At 43.0% G+C, this 23,262-nt stretch overlaps 1 protein-coding gene across 33 annotated transcripts in view; it reads right to left on the bottom strand.

Moving 5' to 3' along the window:
- The window catches only part of dennd1b (DENN domain containing 1B), a 175,933-nt gene that overhangs the window by 116,208 nt on the left and 36,463 nt on the right, over window positions 1–23,262 (bottom strand). For 12 of the 33 annotated variants that reach the window (XM_036969293.2, XM_036969294.2, XM_036969296.2 and 9 more), the window contains exon 3: window positions 1,458–1,501. The exons of 6 other annotated variants lie outside the window; for them this stretch is intronic. In XM_036969293.2, the coding sequence (XP_036825188.1) occupies window positions 1,458–1,501 (44 nt within the window). Of the gene's footprint in view, window positions 1–1,457; window positions 1,502–5,804; window positions 5,949–11,479; window positions 11,526–23,262 lie in introns of all 33 variants that reach the window. 15 more of the 33 variants (XM_090232094.1, XM_090232096.1, XM_090232119.1 and 12 more) reach the window with 2 other exon arrangements.

Below are 23,262 nucleotides of genomic sequence, written 5' to 3'. Positions count from 1 at the left end.
TCTTGTCTTTCTGCAGCAAACATATGGCGAGCAATAGGTTTGGAACCTCGAATCGCTGTAAAATCACAGTATATAACTGCAATGCATAACGTATCGGCACCGAAGTATCGTGATAATATCGCATTGTGACACACACACACACACACACACACACACAGAGCCGCAGACAGACAGAGCCGGGAGCGTCTCTACAACCCGTTGATTCTTCAAAGCCGTTTCTTCTCTGCTGTGGTACGTACACACACACACAGTTAGCCTACGCATATTCATCTCTCCCTCTACTCTTCCATTCTAGTTTCTCTCTCTTCCTGTGATCAGCTGCAGTCTGCCCACTGCTCTGCTCTAAGACCTGTGTGTGTTCCAACACCTTTCAACACACTGGCCTGGTCACACCACAATATGGTCCATACCTCCGCCGCATCCCTCTAGCCCCCCGCTCATGCCGTGCTTTTAGGACCACAATATGGCAGTGTTAGACCCACAGCTCACACACACACACGCATCTTGTAGAGTCAAAGATCACTACCAAAACGACAACCAGTACTGCCATTTTTTTGTCATTTACTTAGACAGCCGTGCATAATTAGTTATCTTCGACAAATGCACATTTTAGCACTGTCTTCTAATGTATGATCCTTATTATTAGCTGGGACTGTGGTGCTAAACTGTCATTCTGGGAAAATCTAAGTCAGAGACAAAGAACAAGACACCATTTGGATTTGGTGCTCTTTCATTCAATGGTAATGAAAAGTCGAATCACTGGTACGTCATGGTCAACCGTGCTAAATAACATTGAGCAAAAATAACCCTCAGTACGACACCTGTCTCAGAACAGGTTTGTAATGCAACAGATCCGTATCCGTTTCCTTTTCCACCCTGCATAAATTAATCGCCAGCTTCACCCTCTCATGGTGGATGTTGTCAAATGACAGGATTTGAAATAAGTGGCGGTTTAGGCACTGGGAGGAAGGCTTTAAGGTCTCTTTAGACCCTAGTGGTGTTTTTGGGGTTGGTTAGACACGAGACCGAGAGAGTGAATGGGACAGAGAGACAGAAAAGAGGGGAAGAAAGAACAGAAAGACGGTAAAAAGGAGACAGAAAGGAAGACAGAGAGAGCGAGGAAACAGAGGTGCGCATTCCTGTCATGGTTGCGCGATAATTACTGATTCGTCCGTTATTGAAGACCTGCTCACTGCCTTCATTATCAGCAACAGCCGGTGGTGGTGGGGAGGGGAGGGGGGGGTGGGGGGGAGGGGGGGGGGGGTGGTAGCACTAGATGGCAGGTTGAGTACGGAAAGGAGGGAGGCAGGGAGTGAGAGAGAGAGGTTGAGGGAGAAGGGGTATCACCATGAGAGAAAGCGAGTGAGAGGAGAGCGGGATAGAGAAGGAGGAGTGTGTGTGCGTGTGTGTGTGTGTGTGTGTGTGTGTGTGTGTGTGTGTGTGTGTGTCTCTCCAACCTGGTCTGTGTAGTCCTGGGGGAAGCTCCACAGCACGGCAGGATCTGGAGGTAATTGACAGACAGCATTAATCAGCGGTGAGAAACACAGCCTTCGCAGCGCTGCCTCAGAACATATACATATTAATGAGGGGGTGGAGGCAAGGGTGGCTGCCGCCAGTCGGCACAGACACACACCAACAATACACACATACAGTAGCACCAGCTAGCTAACACCGTGGAGAGATGGAGGATGTGTGTCTCCAATATGCTAATGCCTCTCCTTCATGTAGATATGATGTGATATTATAAACCACATCATCCCTGTTTGGACGCGTGGAAATCAGACCTACACATATAATACACAATGAAAATAAAAATATATATTACCCACACACACACACACACATACACACATATATATATATATATATATATATACACACATATATATATATACATATATACATATATATATATACATATATATATATATATATATATATATATATATATATATATATATATATACATACATATATATATATATATATATATATATATATATATATATATATATATATATATACATACATATATATATATATATATATATATATATATATATATATATATATATATATATATATATATATATATATATATATATATATATATATATACATACACACATACACATACGTATATACATATAAATATATACATTTACACATATGTATATACATATATACATTTACACATATATATATACACACATATATATATACACATACACACAGTGGGGCAAAAAAGGATTTAGTCAGCCACCAATTGTGCAAGTTTTCCCACTTAAAAAGATGAGAGAGGCCCGTAATTTTCAACATAGGCACACTTCAATTATGACAGACAAAATGAGAAAAAAAAATCCAAAAAATCACATTGTAGGATTTTTTATGAATTTATTTGCAAATTATGGTGGAAAATAAGTATTTGGTCACCTACAAACAAGCAAGATTTCTGGCTGTCACAGACCTGTAACTTCTTTAAGAGTCTCCTCTGTCCTCCACTCGTTACCTGTATTAATGGCACCTGTTTGAACTTGTTATCAGTATAAAACACACATATCCACAACCTCAAACAGTCACACTCCAAACTCCACTATGGCCAAGACCAAAGAGCTGTCAAATGACACCAGAAACAAAATTGTAGACCTGCACCAGGCTGGGAAGACTGAATCTGCAATAGGTAAGCAGTTTGGTTTGAAGAAATCAACTGTGGGAGCAATTATTAGGAAATGGAAGACATACAAGACCACTGATAATCTCCCTCGATCTGGGGCTCCACGCAAGATCTCACCCCGGTGGGGTCAAAATGATCACAAGAACGTTGAGCAAAAATCCCAGAACCACACGGGGGGACCTAGGGAATGACCTGCAGAGAGCTGGGACCAAAGTAACAAAGCCTACCATCAGTAACACACTACGCCGCCAGGGACTCAAATCCTGCAGTGCCAGACGTGTCCCCCTGCTTAAGCCAGTACATGTCCAGGCCCGTCTGAAGTTTGCATTTGGATGATCCAGAAGAAGATTGGGAGAATGTCATATGGTCAGATGAAACCAAAATATAACTTTTTGGTAAAAACTATACTCGTCATGTTTGGAGGACAAAGAATGCTGAGTTGCGTCCAAAGAACACCATACCTACTGTGAAGCATGGGGGTGGAAACATCATGCTTTGGGGCTGTTTTTCTGCAAAGGGACCAGGACGACTGATCCGTGTAAAGGAAAGAATGAATGGAGCCATGTATCGTGAGATTTTGAGTGAAAATCTATTTCCATCAGCAAGGGCATTGAAGATGAAACGTGGCTGGGTCTTTCAGCATGACAATGATCCCAAACACACCGCCCGGGCTCTGGCCTAGTCAGTCTCCAGATCTCAACCCCATAGAAAATCTTTGGAGGGAGTTGAAAGTCCGTGTTGCCCAGCAACAGCCCCAAAACATCACTGCTCTAGAGGAGATCTGCATGGAGGAATGGGCCAAAATACCAGCAACAGTGTGTGAAAACCTTGTGAAGACTTACAGAAAACGTTTGACCTCTGTCATTGCCAACAAAGGGTATTTAACAAAGTATTGAGATAAACTTTTGTTATTGACCAAATACTTATTTTCCACCATAATTTGCAAATAAATTCATAAAAAATCCTACAATGTGATTTTCTGTGTTTTTTTCCCCTCATTTTGTCTGTCATAGTTGAAATGTACCTATGATGAAAATTACAGGCCTCTCTCATCTTTTTAAGTGGGAGAAATATATATATATACACACACACACATACACATACACACATCTATATCTATATATACACACACATATACATACACACGTATATATATATATATCTATAAGACCCCTGTGCTTGCCATAGATGGAGAGCGAGATGAACATTGTGAATTATGTTGGTGCAAAGGGCTTCTGGTTGTATTTGTATTGCATTGGGGCTAATTTCTAAACATAATCTCCATTAACAGCAATTACAAAGTAATCCTATGCAACAATATGTCAAAACAAATTGTATTGGTCACATACACATGGTTAGCAGATGTTATTGCGAGTGTGGCGAAATGCTTGTGCTTCTAGTTCCGACAGTGCTGTAATATCTAACAGTAATCTAACAATTCCACAACAACTACCTAATACAAACAAATCTCAGTAAAGGGATGGAATAATAATATACACAGATAAATATATGGATGAGCGATGACCGAGCGGCACATGCAAGATGCAATAGATGGTATAAAATACAGTATGTACATATGAGATTAATAATGTTTACATGACTTGCATTACTCAAGTGGCATTATTAAAGTGACTAGTGATACATTTATTAAAGTGGATAATGATTTCAAGTCTGTATGTAGGCAGCAGCCTCTCTGTGTTTGTGATGACTGTTTAACAGTCTGATGGCCTTGAGATAGAAGCTGTTTTTCAGTCTCTCGTTCCCAGCTTTGATGCACCTATACTGACCTCGCCTTCTGGATGGTAGCGGGGTGAACAGGCAGTGGCTCGGGTGGTTGTTGTCCTTGATTATCTTTTTGGCCTTCCTGTGACATCGGGTGCTGTAGGTGTCCTGGAGGTCAGGTAGTTTGCCCCCGGTGATGCGTTGTGCACACCGGACCACCTTCTGGAGAGCCTTGTGGTTGTGGGCGGTGCAGTTTCCATACCAGGCGGTCTCAATTGTGCATCTGTAAAAGTCACATTTCTTCAGCCTCCTGAGGTCCTGTCGTTTCCCTCTACTGTTTCCTGAAGTCCACATTCCTCTTCTTTGTTTTGTTGACGTTGAGTGAGAGGTTGTTTTCCTAACACCACACGGGAGCGTCATCTGCAAACTTGATGATTGAGTTGAAGGTGTGCATGGCCACTTAGATATTGGTGAACAGGGAGTACAGGAGGGGGCTTAGCACGCACCCTTGTGGGTTCCCAGTGTTGAGGTTCAGCAAAGTGGAGATGTTGTTTCCAACCTTCACCACCTGGGGGACCCAATTGCACAGGGGGTGTTGAGACCCAGGGCCTCAAGCTTATTGATGAGCTTGGAGGGTACTATGTTATTGAATGCTGAGCTGTAATCAATGAACAGCATTGATTACATAGGTATTCCTCTTGTCCAGGTGGGATAGGGCAGTGTGCAGTGTGATGGCAAATGCATCTTCTGTGGACCTATTGGGGCGGTATGCAAATTGAAGTGGGTCTAAGATGGAAGGTAAGTTGGAAGTTATATAATCCTTGACTAGTCTCTCAAAGCACTTCATGATGACAGAAGTGACTGCAAGGGGCGATAGTCATTTAGTTCAGTTACCTTTGCCTGTGTGGACAGCAGACTGGGATAGGGAGAGATTGAATATGTACTTAAACACACCAGCCAGCAGGTCTGACACGGTAGGGATGCCGTCTGGGCCAGCAGCCTTGCGAGGGTTAACGCATTTAAATGTCTTACTCACGTCGACCACGGAGAAGGAGAGCCCACAGTCCTTGGTAGCGGGCAAAGAAGGTGTTTAGTTTGTCTGGAAGCAAGACCTCGTGTCAGTGACGTGGCTGGTTGTCTTTTTGTAGTCCGTGATTGCCTGTAGACCCTGCCACAAACGTCTCGTGACTGAGCCGTTGAATTGCGACTCCACTTTATCCCTATACTGACATTTTGCTTGTTTGATTGCCTTGCGGAGGGAATAACTTCACTGTTTATATTCGGCCAAATTTTGCGCTTTCAATTTTGCGCGAATGCCACCATCTATCCACTGTTTCTAGTTCGTGTAGGTTTTAATAGTCACAGTGGGTACAACATCTCCAATGCATTTCCTTATAAACTCACTCACCGAATCAGCATATACATCAATATTATTCTCTGAGGCTGCCCAGTCCGCGTGATCAAAACAAAATCTGAAGCGTGGATTCCGATGGGTCAGACTAGCGTTGAATGGTTCTCGTGGTTCACGGCTCCATCCTGTTTGAGTTTCTGCCTGTAGGACGGGAGGAGCAAAATTGAGTTGTGGTCAGATTTGCCAAAGGGAGGGCCTTGTATGCACCTCGCAAGTTAGATTAGCAGTTATCCAGTATATTGCCCGCACGAGTGCTACAATTAATATGCTGATAGAATTTAGGTAGCCTTGTTCTCAAATTTGCTTTGTTAAAATCCCCAGCTACAATAAATGCAGCCTCAGGATATATGGTTTCCAGTTTGCATAGAATCCAGTGAAGTTCCTTGAGGGCCGTCGTGGTATCGGCTTGAGGGCGGATATACACGGCTGTGACAATAACTGACGAGAATTCTCTTCGGCGATAATACGGTCAGCATTTGATTGTGAGAAATTCTAGGTCAGGTGAACAAAAGGACTTGAGTTCCTGTTTGTTGTTACAATTACACTATGAGTGATTAATCATGAAGCATACACTCCTGCCCTTCTTCTTCCCAGAGAGATGTTTATTTCTGTCGGCGCGACGCATAAAGAATCCCAGGGCTGTACTGCCTCCAACAACACATCCCGAGAGCTATGTTTCTGTGAAACAGAGTATGTTACAATCCCCGATGTCTTTATGGAAAGAAACCCTTGCCCTAATTTTGTCTACCTTGTTATCTAGAGACTGGACATTGGAGAGTAATATACTCAGAAGCGGTGGGTGGTGTGCACGCATCCAGAGTCTGACCTGGAGGCCGCTCCGTCTACCTCTTCTGCGGCGACTTTGTTTTGGGTCGGCCTCTGGGATCAGATCAAATGTCCTGGATGGTGGTGCGAACAAAGGATCCGCTTCGGGAAGTCGCAAAACTGATGGTAATGTTGATAAGTTGACGTCGCTCTGATATCCAATAGTTCTTCCCGGCTGTATGTATTAACACTTGAGATTTTCTGTGCTAACAATGTAAGAAATAATACATAAAAACCTAAATACTGCATCATTTCTTAAGGACTAGAAGTGAGGCGACTCTCTCTGTACTAGTAGGTGCAGTAATTAGGCCTACAGTGTTACAACACATACAGTGGGGCAAAAAAGTATTTAGTCAGCCACCAATTGTGCAAGTTCTCCCACGTAAAAAGATGAGAGAGGCCTGTAATTTTCATCATAGGTACACTTCAACTATGACAGACAAAATGAGGGGGAAAAACACAGAAAATCACATTGTAGGATTTTTAATGAATTTATTTGCAAATTATGGTGGAAAATAAGTATTTGGTCAATAACAAAAGTTTATCTCAATACTTTGTTATATACCCTTTGTTGGCAATGACAGAGGTCAAACGTTTTCTGTAAGTCTTCACAAGGTTTTCACACACTATTGCTGGTATTTTGGCCCATTCCTCCATGCAGATCTCCTCTAGAGCAGTGATATTTTGGGGCTGTTGCTGGGCAACACAGACTTTCAACTCCCTCCAAAGATTTTCTATGGGGTTGAGATCTGGAGACTGGCCAGGCCACTCCAGGACCTTGAAATGCTTCTTACGAAGCCACTCCTTCGTTGCCCGGGCGGTGTGTTTGGGATCATTGTCATGCTGAAAGACCCAGCCACGTTTCATCTTCAATTCCCTTGTTGATGGAAGGAGGTTTTCACTCAAAATCTTACGATACATGGCCCCATTCATTCTTTCCTTTACACGGATCAGTCGTCCTGGTCCCTTTGCAGAAAAACAGCCCCAAAGCATGATGTTTCCACCCCCATGCTTCACAGTAGGTATGGTGTTCTTTGGATGCAACTCAGCATTCTTTGTCCTCCAAACACGACGAGTATAGTTTTTACCAAAAAGTTATATTTTGGTTTCATCTGACCATATGACATTCTCCCAATCTTCTTCTGGATCATCCAAATGCTCTCTAGCAAACTTCAGACGGGCCTGGACATGTACTGGCTTAAGCAGAGGGACACGTCTGGCACTGCAGGATTTGAGTCCCTGGCGGCGTAGTGTGTTACTGATGGTAGGCTTTGTTACTTTGGTCTCAGCTCTCTGCAGGTCATTCACTAGGTCCCCCCGTGTGGTTCTGGGATCATTTTGACCCCACGGGGTGAGATCTTGCGTGGAGTCCCAGATCGAGGGAGATTATCAGTGGTCTTGTATGTCTTCCATTTCCTAATAATTGCTCCCACAGTTGATTTCTTCAAACCAAGCTGCTTACCTATTGCAGATTCAGTCTTCCCAGCCTGGTGCAGGTCTACAATTTTGTTTCTGGTGTCCTTTGACAGCTCTTTGGTCTTGGCCATAGTGGAGTTTGGAGTGTGACTGTTTGAGGTTGTGGACAGGTGTCTTTTATACTGATAACAAGTTCAAACAGGTGCCATTAATACAGGTAACGAGTGGAGGACAGAGGAGACTCTTAAAGAAGTTACAGGTCTGTGAGAGCCAGAATTCTTGCTTGTTTGTAGGTGACCAAATACTTATTTTCCACCATCATTTGCAAATAAATGTATTAAAAATCCTACAATGTGATTTTCTGGATTTTTTTATCTCATTTTGTCTGTCATAGTTTAAGTGTACCTATGATGACAATTACAGGCCTCTCTCATCTTTTTAAGTGGGAGAACTTGACTAAAAACTTTTTTGCCCCACTGTATGTACCTGCAGACAGGTCTAGACTACATCATGGCAGAGATCATGACAAAGGAATCATTCCAAAAGTTTAAAACCCACCCCACAATGCTCGTTTAGCCATCTCAAGCTCTTCGAAAGCATTGAAAACGCAAACAAATACTTTTTATATCACCAGGGCTAGTTCAATAGCCAAATGTTGTCGAACATTGCAGATAGAAATAGCACGAATAGAGCCAACTAAATTCCTTATTCTTCATGTCATAGAGGCATGCTTGTTCTACAAAGCCAATTTCTATCTGAACAATCCAAAACATTGCGTCCTGCTGAACGCTCCCCAGGTCTAGCACAAAGTCTACATGAGGAAGAGCTCACAGCCGTAGTGTCACTATCAGAGGGGCTTCTGGTAAACATAGTTCACCACAATGTTAGGGCTCCAGACCACAGCAACAGACTAAGAACTGTTTTTTAGTCCAGAAATTGACTTAAATCGGCAATCAGCAGTTAAAACAATAACAATTCAATATCCCCACCAATGTTTAGGTGAAAAGCTGAGGGATAGGGCTGGAGAAATGTAACCACTCTCAAATTCATAGACAGAGCTATGGATACAATGACTGGCCATCCATGATATCAAAATTATAGTTTTAACCATGTTTTGAGGCTATATAGTGTTTGTTTACCAACATTGGCATGAAATAAGTGTATATTTTGGGTTCTGATTGGGTACAACAATTGAACTAAGCTCATGAGGCTTTTATTAGTTTATATTATTCAAGAATCAATGGGAACATTTAATTAATTCAGAAGTCCAAAAATGGATAGAGGAACTGCAGATTGCAACTTTAATATGGGTCCGGGAAACTGGTTCAAATGGCTAAGAAAACTCTGTTTTTGGATTTAGAACTTCAACAGTAGTCATGTTGGCATCAATAGTTTAATTTTGGAACACTAAACAATAATCTTCCTCTCGCAAGGACACATACACACATAATAAACAGACCCCCATATTTCCCACTGAAAAGGACAACAGGAGCGAGTAGACAGAATCAAAGATGCCTTCCATAATCCTGTTGCGTGATTTCACGGGCCTCCTCTGAAAAGGCCCTGACAAAGACACTTTCTGCTCCCCTAGGGAACTCCATCCCAAAATATACACCCACCATCCCTCCCCCCTCCATCACAAATACATAAAACACTCCATCACAAATACATACAATCCCCCCCACCCCCCTCCTGAGCCGCCAGAGTTAGGGCAATTTTATGCTGATTTTATGGGTGAGAGGATGGGAACCACTGCCAGACAGAGAGAAAGAGAAGGAGATTGAAAGTGAGGAGTAAAGAGGAGACGGAATGAAGGGAGAAAAGGGGAGGGCCTCTTTCCACTCTCTCTCCATCTGACCATAACTCTCCCTAACTCCCTTCCCTCACACTATTCCCTCTCTCCCTCACTTCTCTCTACCTTTCCCTAACCCCCCTCGCCTTCATCCAGTCTCTCAATATTCTCTGTACAGCTCAGCCTCTCATCCCCCGACTCTCCCCCTTTCCCCCATCCCTCCTGCTGCTGTATTGTAGTAGTAAGCCAGGCCAGGCGTGTGTTAGAGCCCGCGGGGCTGAAGGGGTTAAGGTGAAGGTTTGGAGGGTAAAGCAGACCCCCGCTGCCCCCTTCCCACCCACAAGCCCCTGCTGCTGAGGTAGAAAGACAAATGTTAATCACAACAGACCTAGCGCTCACACACACACAAATAAATATGGGCACACAAACGTATGCTGGAATACAGACACACACACACTTCACTAGTTCCTCTTTGTCATTGTCCTACAACTAAACCAGAAGTCTAACAGTAATCAAAACAAGCCTATCAATATCCTGAACTAGGCCAGACCCCATAAAGATGTGTTAACAGAAGCTGCTGTACACATCACAACTCCACCTACAACACATCTCCATTCACACCAAAATAAAACAACCCCACTTCCTCCCAAAACAAATATCCACTCCATTAGTGAGAACATGTTGGCTCTGACAGTGAGTGACAAGGGGAAAACAACCTACAGCGTATTTCATCTCCAGTGTGTGACAGACACACATAGTCCCTATCTCTTTCTCCTGTAGGTGACAATTGAAATCACCTAGCTATCAGCTATCATCACTGGATACTATTCCTCTATTTACACCCAGAGTGAAGGCAGGCACGGGATTGCCAGCAAGCTCAGGAGTGGCCATTGATCCCTCAACATACGTGTTTGTGTTTTCCAGCATATAGGCCTACATGTGTAAAAAATGTGGGGCTCAGAGTGTGTGTGTGTGTATGTGTGTGTCCATTAATCCCTGTGGGATTCAAGCGTGGCTAACCTGGGACATGCGCTGTGCGGCAAGGCAACACACAGTCAGCCCCCAGCAGCTGAGACAACCAGCAGCCAGGGTCAGTGGCAAATCAATGTTTGGACGTCCCACCGATGCCCGTCTTTAAAAGTCGATACGCATCGCTTTGATAGGGGCTGAAAAGGGGGCCAGAGGGGGTTAATAGGTGAGTGGTGGAAGGGAGATAGGGGTGTGCGCGTGTGCGTATGATTAATAGGTAAAGGGTGGAAAGGATTAGGCTTCTCTCTCAGCTGACACCACTTCAAAGAAAGGATAGAAGCAACAAGCGGAGGGAAACAGAGATGTTAACTATTAAGTGAAAAATGAATGAGTGTCAAATAGAAAAGGGTTATAGGAGTGGGTGGAGCCGACAGCTGCTTTTACCAGATTGTTGAATAGTGGTTTGGGAACTGGATTCTCAATCCTCTTAACCCGTGGTGATATAAAATATTAGAGATAGCAACATTACTGTGCAAGGTAGAGATTGCAAAACAATTATTATGTTGATGCCCATCGGTTGGTGCCCATCGGTTGAATGTTTCAACCTCTTAAGAAGTGGTGTTTTTCCCTCTAGTTCCCAGTTTCAAAAAGCATTGAAAACTACACTAACCTTTGAGTTTCTGCAGCCAGAAATGGGCCATCTTCAGCACGGAATTCTGACAAGGTAAAAAATTTAAACAAATAAAGCAGCATCATGCTCTGGGAAACACAACACAACAATGCACCCATTTTAGTCAGAGCTTTTTATATTTGCTATATTTAACCTTTATTTAACTAGGCAAGTCAGTTAAGAAGAAATTCTTATTTATAATGACGGCCTACCAGGGAACAGTGGGTTAACTGTCTTGTTCAGGGGCAAAAAGACAGATTTTTACCTTGTCAGCTCGGGGATTTGATCCAGCAACCTTCCGGTTACCTTAGACGGCTCCTGTTATGACTTATATTTGTCCTTATAATTATTATTATTTATCTGTTCTATATAGAGCTAGCCAACGTGGTGTTTTGGCCTCATGGTTTCTGATGTTTTCAAAGTTATCCAGCTGTGTGTAGTGTAAACATAATTGACTTATAAGTCTGATCCACCGGTCGGTCGTGACTTGTATCTGCACTATGATTGGATGATACAGACCGCAATGCTGTATTGGATGAGTAGTTTGTTTGCCGCCCCCCCAACTCTGGTATGTACACAGTCTTACATATATCACAGTTTATTTTAAGCGAATTCTAATCTTTTGAATTAATGGTTAACCCGGAGATTTTTGTACCTATTCAACATTTGTAACCACAATAACCAGCATGTTTTTTGAAATGTGTATGCTAAAAATGAGTGGCGTGTCAGTTACGGAACCATAAACGCGGGAAGAGGGCCATGGCCCATTGGAGCCCTTTACATCTATAGAACTAACCCGATTATAAACAACCAGTTAACTGATGTAAACTGCAACTCCGTGGGAGCTGGGCACTAATTTTCCATCATCACCAGTACAAACTGTGACGTTTTAGCTTTTCATTAAGACACTATGTGAGTGTCAGCCACGTCTCTATGTGACAAGCAGCGTCAGGTTTAAAAATAGAGTGGTGACAAACTACAAGAAGAAACGCATCATACAGGCACACACCAGGGTTTCCGTTAGCCGGCTTTGGGCAAAAAAAATAAATGAAAAGCCGATAAATAAAATTGTTGCCAGCCAAAATGACAGGGGGAAAAAAATCACATTACAAAATAATGCTTTTTATTCATTGATGGAAATACATTTGACCACCGGTCTATAGGATCATTTGCATAATTTTGTTGAATTAAATAGACCTGTGCATTTTCGTTAGTCATCATGTCCTGTGTGAATTTAAGTATTTTCTCTCTCTCTCTCTCTCTCTCTCTCTCTCTCTCTCTCTCTCTCTCTCTCTCTCTCTCTCTCTCTCTCTCTCTCTCTCTCTCTCTCTCTCTCTCTCTCTCTCTCTCTCTCTCTCTCTCTCTCTCTCTCTCTCTCTCTCTCTCTCTCTCTCTCTCTCTCTCTCTCTCTCTCTCTCTCTCTCTCTCTCTCTCTCTCTCTCTCTCTCTCTCTCTCTCTCTCTCTCTCTCTCTCTCTCTCTCTCTCTCTCTCTCTCTTTTCAACTCGCTAGAGACAGCAGGAGTGATAGAGACCCTCTTAATGATTGGCTATGAAAAGCCAACTGACATTTACTCCTGAGGTGCTGACTTGTTGCACCCTCGACAACTACTGTGATTATTATTATTTGACCATGCTGGTCATTTATGAACATTTGAACATCTTGGCCATGTTCTGTTATAATCTCCACCTGGCACAGCCAGAAGAGGACTGGCCACCCCTCATAGCCTGGTTCCTCTCTAGGTTTCTTCCTAGGTTTTGGCATTCCTAGCTACCGTGCTTCTACACCTGCATTGCTTGCTGTTTGGGGTTTTAGGCTGGGTTTCTGTACAGCACTTTGATATATATATTTTTTTTTATTTATTTAACCTTTATTTAACCAGGTAGGCAAGTTGAGAACAAGTTCTCAACTATATCAGCTGATGTAAGAAGGGCTATATAAATAATTAGATTTGATATTATTTAGCATGTCTTACCTTACTTCAAAGTAGCCTATAAGCAAAAACTGACCATGGAAATGTGGAGGCAATTATTATATAAAGACTTCAAGTTTGGGGAAGCTTGCAAATATCCTATAATTTCAACAACAACAAAAAAGTATTTTAAATAAAAATATATATATATATTTTAAGAACTCCATCATAGTAGTGCATAGAAGAGCAATGAAACATGGTGCTACGTGTATGAAAAGACAGTCAACAGACTTTTTAATTTGAAGAGAATTGGAATTTCAGTTATGATTTTAATCTGCACATTGTTGTGGAACAGTTTAATTTCAATAATAAAGTTTCTCAAAATCATTGTCACATCGTTACAGATTATGTATTACTGGCTCATTTGACATGTGTATTTTGCTAATTAGATTTCTGCAGGGTCATCGACCTTAGGGGGTTAAACAGCATGATCATTATACAGGCGCACCTTGTGCTGGGGGACAATAAAAGGCCACTAAAATGCAATTTTGTCACACAACACAATGCCACAGATGTCTCAAGTTGAGGAAGAGTGCAATTGGCATGCTGACTGCAGGAATGTTGACCAGAGCTGTTGCCAGATAATTTAAATGTTAATTTCTCTACCATAAGCCCCCTCTCCAACTTCATTTTAGAAAATTTGGCAGTCCATCCAACCGGCCTCACAACCGCAGACCACGTGTAACCACGCCAGCCCAGGACCTCCACATCCGGCTTCTTCACCTGCAGGTTCATCTGAGACCAGCCACCAGATGATGATAAAACTCATTAAAGTTCTTCTTAGTTAAAGTTCTACTCCAGACACATTGTCGTCACCCGTATTTTAGATGCTTTATAATAACAGCCGCAACTCAATAATCAGCTAGGCCTATTGCCACGTACGCTGACCAAATTGTGGGACTCCCAACGAGGCATAGGCCGAAGAGCTTGTGATTTAAAACAATCCACAGCTATATTTTTAAAGAAGGTAATGATCCTCGATCCCTAGTGGCTAAGTCATGCCTACTGGTGAAGTATTTTTTATTATTTTATTTATTTCTGTATAGACAAGAGTAATTATATAATTTTGGCCAATTAATTCCCATTTACTTCACTATTGGACCCACCTATGCCATTTCTCTCCTGTTCTATTGATTTTCATAATCAACTTTCTTTCGTTGTCCAGAAGCCCAAAGGATAATCATATTAGCAACCCACCGTAGTTGTTGCGTCTTTAGAGTCCCTGACACAGATCTTCCGGGAACATTCAGTACGCACACCTGTCCCCTGTTCCCACTGATTAGTACTTGTATAAGTGTGCCCTTTGGTTTCCATTGGGCTGTCGATTATTGTTACAATATCCGTTAGTGAGTGTGCTGTGCGTTTTGGGCTTTTTTGCCCTTGTGGATTGCGCAGATGATTACGGGTCTCGTCCCGTGTGTTAATAATTGTGCGTGTGTGTATTTATTAAAGGTACTCCTCACTCTTTTGTTTGGGTTTCAACCCTGTGTTTTGTGTACGTGCCCTTACACAGCACGCCGTAATTTGGGTTTAATTTAAAAAACTATTACGTACTCCTGCATCTGTCTCCCGATTCTTCATGCCAATGTGCCAGTCCCCCTCTTTCTAAGTTTCTAAAAGAGATTTTCATCTCTGCCACACATGGAACAGCTATCACCTGCACATGTTTGAAAATTACATTTTATTGGCCACTTCATTACATGAGCTGCATGTTCTGTTAAGATTAATTACCATAATCTAAATGTGATTTCTGTCATTCTGAGCACCGTGGGTGGACACCCTTCCCGGTCACGTTGTCTGGCACCACATTTTCCTAACAGAAACTCTGGCACACACAGAAACACTGAAGATTGAGAGGTATCAAACACACATTCAACCAATGAGTTATAGCGGTGTACTACGGATTCATAAACAGTATTAAATATGCACAGTATTAATCTAGTATATAAACTACATATATGCCTAAACCTATTGTTAGTCTTACCAATAACTAAATGAATGACACACATTTGCCCACAGAGCAGGCAGAATGTCTGTTGTTGGTTTTTGCATAATCACAGAAACGACTGGATAGCAGTTTGATTGAATGTTATATTGAATAGGAATCCTGCTTGTTAGAGGACAGCTTCTATATGGAGAGTAGTAGCAGTTCTGCAGTGAGAAGAAAAGGTTGAAAACCCCTCAGCATCCCTCTCCTCTACAACAAGATGAAGGGCCCTGTAGTGCCTGCCTCTTCTTGTTCCTCCTTTCTCCCTTCCCCTCCTCTCCCCTCCTCTCCCCTCTCTTTCTTGGCCAGGGGTTAAACTGCTGCACTCTAACCTCGCCTTGGCAATCCCTCCTTTCTCTCTCCCACTCTCCCTACCTCTCTCTCTCTCTCTCTCTCTTATCTTTAAGAGATTTATTTCACCGTATGTAGTGGTTCGGATTAAGGCCCCGGCCTGTATGGCCTGGGGATAAAGACATTGTTTTAGCAGCCGCCAGTTTCTGACTGAGGAGGCAGCGACTGGCCGGGAGGAAGCTGCCGCTACTTAACATCCACAATGGCCGCCATTGTAGGGCCGGGGCTGCAGGGGCTGCAGGGGCCTGCTTCAGAGGCCGTCTAGACTTTGAGCCAGCTAGTCAAGGAGCTGCAGGTGAAAATCCCATCAGCCACTGGAGTGAAAGTTAACTAAGGTAACCTGCTGTGAACCTGATGACGATGTCAAGCCAACATATGGCCCCAAATGTCTATTGTCGAACGAAGGGCTTTCTTCCCACTCAAGAAACTGGAGAGGGGGTGAGAGAGGGGCATGGTGGAAAGGGGTTAGGAGCCTAAAGGAAGGAGGAATAACTATGGTCATGGCTTTACTTCTGGATCACTAGCCTTATTTTGTCTAGGAGGAGCCCTACCACCAGAACACAATTAAAGGAGTAGGCAGATTAACTGCCATCTTTCAACTCGCACTGAATGACATTTAAAACAAGCTTTTCTCCCCTCTATCCTCACTCCGAAATCACACAGCCAATGGCATTACATTTCATGCTGATTTAGTAGGCAATGGGCCCAAGAAAGGAAATGTCTCACTGACGATATGGTCCTTAAATTTACTTGTGTTGATCAGTCTGTGTTAACAGCCTGGGTCAGTAAAAGTAGATATTAGGGTTTAGGCCTATGTACTGTGTGTCCTAAAATTTTTTAAAAACTCAGCTGCACCATACTGGGGGAAAGCACTGCTGTTTACATTCCTACTGTAGGTACAGTGGTTGCTCCACTAAACGTTATGCGATTGTGCTGCGGTTCAGTACGGTACCCTGCGTCACCACTTCATTGCTCCAGACCAGCGCAAGGGGGAGTTAGAGCACGGATTATGCTTTTGGGTCCGACTGTGTCTCTGACTGACAATGAAACCTAAATAGAAAGTGATAATTGTGCACGACTTCATTGTTACAACTAACTGTTGTTACACTAAGGTTTTTATTATTTTATTAGGATTACTTTGCTCTTTCTGTGGTACTGCAAGCCACTCCCAACCGGTCACGTTGTACAGTGCCTGAGTGGCGCAAAGGTCTAAGACACTGCATAGCAGTGCAAGCTGTGTTGCTACAGATGCTGGTTCAATACCTGTGCTGGCCTTGACTGGGAGACCCATGAAATTACTGTAGGTTTTTGGTTTCTCTCCGTCGAAAAACAGAAATAAATCATTCTAAATAACAAACTGGCTTTATTAACAAATTATTATCAATGTCTCACCCAATGTTCAAGAATGGCCATTTTCCTCGCTCATTTTACGTTATTTGAAAAATATTTCTCCAAAATAGTTTTTTTTTAAACAAAGCGATTATTATTAATTTAGAATTATATAAAAGCATGTTGGATATTCTCACAGATATATTATTAACCCCTTTATGAGCAGGACAATATATAAATTGGTCATATTGGTCATGGCAAGGACAGCCTACTCCTTCCTCCCTGTGGGGGAATTGAACCCAGATTCCCCGCGTGCCCGCACGACACGGGGATTCTTTAGGTAAATAGCCCAGTACTGTAGCCTACTGCCGACCATCACACTGTACAGTGCCATATTTCCCGTTCCATCCTAACAGAAACCCAAGGGTTTTTTCATTTTTCTTGTAATAGAAACACCATAATATTAAATCCAATTAATTAAGCAAGTACCAGTCAAAAGTTTGGACACACTTACTCATTCCAGGATTTTTCTTTATTTTCTACATTGTAGAATAATAGTGAAGACATCACAACCATGAAATAACACATAAGGAATCAGTTACGAACAAATTCTTATTTACAGGGACAGCCTACTCCTTCCTCCCCGTCAGGGAATTGAATCCCGGTCTCACACATGACACAGGGATTCTTTAGCTAAATAGCCCAGTACTGTAGCCTACTGCCGACCGTCACATCGTACAGGGCCATATTTCCATTCCATCCTAATGGAAACCCAGAGGGTTTTTTGTTTTTCTTGGAATAGAAACACCATTAATCCAATAAATTAAGCAAAATTTCTTATAATCAGTCCCAAATAATATGTTCTTACAAAAAAAAGGTTTTAAATTCTCTAGTACAGCCACTATTGAAGGCTACCAAAAGCTTCTCAAAGATGCCCTCTGGTGGTCAAACTAGCACTAATGGTTAATGGTACCAGTGGTTCACACAAATAACATGCCATAGAATTCTGTGGCAGTACACTGCAACTTTTAAAGGACGAACCAATGTACTTTATGGTTGCTGCAGGGATTCTATCTATACAGGCTACATACTGTATATGTGAATAGGGTCTGGGGATTCTCCAATTACACTGAATCTAAAGCCGACACGCACAGCATAACGGGGAGAAGGAGAAAAAGCTTCATGAAGATCTGACCCTGGTAATAACACAGTTATTTCATCTGCACAGCTATCTGAGAGCTACCAGGATAAGCCTTAAGGAGGAGAGGGAGAGGGAGATGTCTCCAGGATAGTTGGGAAGCAACCCAATTTCACAGCTTCACGACTGAGCAGAGCAACATATGGACACTAGCGAAGCGAGCTCTGTGACAGGCTCCGCTCTGCGTATCTATCAACACTGATGTTCCCAGTTAGCCTCCATACGGGTCCAACATTATGTCAAACACGGGCTACGCCTCAGTGAGCGAGGAGCTAGCTAGGCGCTGCCTTCCTCCACACTACGTGTTTGTGTATGGGGGATAATAAAAATAATGCTTACTGTCGTTGATATCTCAAGTCATATGGAGTGCACTGACTTCCTCTCTCTCTATCCTACAGTACATTGTGATGTGAATTCCACGTTCCAAGCATCGAGCGTGCCAGGACCACATTAGTTCTAGAATAAACAAACTCCCAATTCCAGATTGTAGACCTAACTAGGCGCCTGAGAACATAATAATTCTAGACTGGCTAGGTTAAGTGTCAGTGCTGAGCATTCCACCTTACTTGTGGGTAAAAAAGATGCACTGCAACAGAACTACTTCGGGTTATAACACATTTCTCCCCATATGGTGCAACCATCTGCCTCATTCACACATTTAAAAACTCAGTACCTGTGAAAAACTCAAATTACCCCTTCAAAGACATAACGATTCCCTAGAAAACCTGCTTTGAGGTTGCCCCTAACAACTGATCTAGGGTAAAATGCAGGTAAATCTCCTTAAAATTGTACGGTTAGGGCTGGCGAGTTTGAGAGGTTGGGGCAGGGGTTTTCAAACTTTTTTTGCCCAGAGACCCCAGCCCAGGCAAAGCGGAGACACAGGGAACCTCATCATATAAAGCAAGTTATGTCTCGTCTTGTCTGATCAGGTGAATGACAATGGAAAGTAATGTAAACATAATAAAAAAAAATCAATTAACAGATTTGGTAGACAGTTTCGATATTTTGATATCCCGACAGCTCATTGGAATAGGAAGTGTAAACTTTTTGTATCCCCTTTTTATGGTATCCAAATTGGTAGATACAGTCTTGTCTCAACGCTGCAACTCCTGTACGGACTCAGGAGAGGCGAAGGTCGAGAGCTGTGCATCCTCTGAAAGCCAACCCAGTCTAAAACCGCACAGCTTCTTAACACAATGCCCTCTTGACCCGCAAGCTAGCCGCACCAATGTGTCGGAGGAAACACGGTACACCTGGCGACCGTGTCAGCGTCACCGTGTCAAGCAATGAGGTCGAAGGAATTGTCCGTAGAGCTTCGAGACAGGATTGTGTCGAGGAACAGATCTGGGGTAGCATTGAAGATCCCCAAGAACACAGTGGCCTCCATCAATCTTAAATTGAAGAAGTTCGGAACCACCAAGACTCTTTCTAGAGCTGGGCTCCCAGCCAAACTGAGCAATCGGGGGAGAAGGGCCTTGGTCACTCTGACAGAGCTCCAGTTCCTCTGTGGAGATGGGAGAACCTTCCAGAAGGACAACCATCTAGGCAGCACTCCACCAATCGGGCCTTTATGGTAGAGTGGCCAGATGGAAGCCACTCCTCACTAAAAGGCACATGACAGCCCGCGTGGAGTTTGCCAAAAGACACCTAAAGGACTCTCAGACCATGAGAAACAAGATTATCTGGTCTAATGAATCCAAGACTGAACTCTTTGGCCTGAATGCCAAGCGTCACGTCTTGAGGAAACCTGGCACCTCCGTACGGTGAAGCATGGTGGTGGCAGCATCATGCTGTGGGGATATTTTTCAGCAGCAGGGACTGGGAGACTGGTCAGGATGAAGGGAAAGATTAACAGAACAATTTACAGAGAGATCCTTCATGAAAACCTGCTCAGGACCTCAGACTGGGGCGAGGTTCACCTTCCAACAGGACAACGACCCTAAGAACACAGCTAAGACAACGCAGGATTGGCTTCAGAACAAGTCTCTGAATGTCCTTGAGTGGCCCAACTGAGCCTGAAATTGAACCCAAACGAATATCTCTGGAGAGACCTGAAAATAGCGGTGTAGCGACACTCCCCATCCAACCTGACAGAGCTTCAAGGGATTTGCTAAGAATGGGAGAAACTCCCCATCTACATGTGTACAAGCTTGTAGCGCAATACCCAAGACTCGAGGCTGTAATCACTGCCAAAGGTGCTTCAACAAAGTACTGAGTAAAGGGTCTGAATACTTATGTAAATATCTAAAAACCTGTTTTTGCTTTGTCATTATGGAGTATTGCGTGTAGATTTAATGAAGGGGGAAAAACAATTTAATCCATTTTAGAATAAGGATGTAAAGTAACAATGTTGGGAAAGTTGAGGGGTCTGAATACTTCCAAATGCACTGTATACATATAAGTTGCGGACCACGTGCAGTACCTCGGCCGCGGATCCCAGTTTCAAAAAGGATGGATCTCCCTCCATGACATGTAGAGTAGTGTACTGTACATATGGCGCCCAGAGGCTGCTAGCTGCCGATGATGACAGAGTAAAGCTTTGCCTTTGGCGTCTACATGCTGGTGCCGTCATATTGTAGCAAGGATCTGAGGATCACATGAGGAGCCTGTCAGACAGCTATCAATCTCTAGCGGAACGACACCACCACTGCTGCTTGAAGGGTTCAATGCAGGCAACATGATACTGTTGGAAAGATGGGCAATCCTAAAGTGTTTCTGTTTCTCATACCATTATTAAAGTAGCTAGGTGGACACTATTTGGTTCTGTTGATTTTTCAGTTCAAATTTAAAAAAATCACAGCTCAAGATGTTTGTGTGGGGTACTTTCTGGACCACCTCAGAAAAAGACCCATGGGAAACACTCAACCTGAATGTATTTTTAGCTTGAAGACACAGCACTGGGGTGTTTTAAAGTTGCCCTTGTATCTACTTTCACTGAGACTAGTCAGTCTACACTCAGCATACATTTACATATTTGTCATTTATCTTAAGATAGCTTGGTGAGACAACTACATCAATGCAGTTTGTAGTTATCCTGCCTTAGCATCAATGATTCACGTAAACAAACTAAGAGTATGCAATGACTTGGCCTACCACTACACAAGGGCATTAGGTAGAGAGGCAAGGTTGAATGTCTAGTCACTAGCATATTTCACAACGCCATTGCTCTAATCTGTTAGCCCCGTCATGTTGCTGTCATCATAGCAGAGTCCTCTCTACTAGCCAGTAACGGAGAAACTACAACTACTGAACGGCTTTCTTTCCTCACCTTGAAAACTAGACAGGAACTAGCCTAGGTGAATGTCCTGAGGTATTATGACAATGAAGCTCTAAGGAAGAGAATGGTGGGGTGGATCTGAGCATGTACTTAAACAGTGACAACACTGAATATGCAAATTCCCTCTGACACTCAGAGAAACAGAACGCCCATGGAACAATCATGTGAGAGAATGATGTGTGACAACAAATGAGCCAAATGTTGAGCAATGACAAATGGCACAACTCATCCCTCACAATGACAGCCATTGGCTGTGACCTACATTCCGTTGTGAAAAATGGGCTGCTTCCCAAATAAGGCGCCAATATTCCCCATCTAAACGCCAGCATATTCCCAGTAAGCGTATGTACCCAGGTCGTGTAAATGGGGGTGTTGCTGGCTGGCTGAGGAACAGTTACAGCCCCCAGAGGAGATACGGAGTGGTTAAGGAGATGCAAGACAGACACACACTCCAGACTGTAGGTTACACGTTTATTTTGGCACGGCATGGCACTTGATTTTTCTAACCTTAATAAATGACCCACAGTATCAGACGCCAATAATAGAAATAGAACAAGAGGGTGAAGATTATTTTGTAGTTTCCTTCTGCAGGGTGATCAGTTAGGCTATTCCAAGTTCCTCTGGGTAAAGATGCTAAAGTTTCAGTATGAGAAGCAGTGGTATTGGCTCCTGACCCAACACAAAATCCTGTCAGTCAACTCAAATATCTGTGTAACAGGTAGAGTTGCAAAGGGTTGGAAACTTTCCGGTAAATTTCCGGATTTTTAAATGGGAAGTTAAGCCATGGAATTTGGGAAATGTTCGTGGGCAAGGAATAATTAACTACATCTCCACCCCTCAACCAGTATTCTACAAGAGCACAGACACCAGGGACAACAGACACAACGGTCTCTACATTGCAGATGAGCTGAAGGCAGTCATCAATGACCTTGGACCACAGATAGTATTTGCACTGGTGACAGACAATGCTGCGAACTTGAATGCTGCTTGGTCTAAAGTGGAGGAGTCCTACCCTCACATCACACCCATTGGAGACTCCAGTCACCCAAGTTATAGACTGTTTTCTCTGCTACCGCATGGCAAGCTGTACTGGAGCGCCAATTCTAGGACCAAAAGGGTCCTCAACAGCTTCTAGTCCCAAGCATTATACTGCTGAACAAGTCATGAAAATCACCACCGGACAATTCACATTGACACACACCACCACCGTACATTGCTGCTACTCGTTGTTTGTTTGTTACCTATGCATAGTCACTGACTCGGTACCGGTGCCCCCTGTATATAGCCTCGTTATTGTTATTGTGTTACTTTTTAGTATTACTTTTTATTTTAGCCTACTTGGTAAATACTTGAAGTGCACTTTTGGTTAAGGGCTTGTAAGTAAGCATTTCACGGTAAAGTCTACACTTGTTGTATTCGACGCATGTGGCAAATAAAGTTTGATTGATTTGGCTGTGCTGCTCATGCATTGAATCTGCTCCTCAAGGACATCATGGCACTGAGAACAACGGATACACTACAAGAGAGCCAATGAAATGGTTAGGGTTCTGAAGGGTCATCAAGTTATAGCAGCAATCTACCTCACTAAGCAAAGTGAGAAGAATAAGAGCACCACATTGAAGCTGCCCAGCAACACCCATTGGGGTGGTGTTGTCATCATGTTTGACAGC

The sequence above is a fragment of the Oncorhynchus mykiss genome, chromosome 4 (assembly GCF_057628025.1).
Source record: "Oncorhynchus mykiss isolate SJ-2025 chromosome 4, ASM5762802v1, whole genome shotgun sequence".
Lineage (NCBI taxonomy): Eukaryota > Metazoa > Chordata > Actinopteri > Salmoniformes > Salmonidae > Oncorhynchus > Oncorhynchus mykiss.
This window is presented reverse-complemented; position numbering and strand designations above follow the sequence as displayed.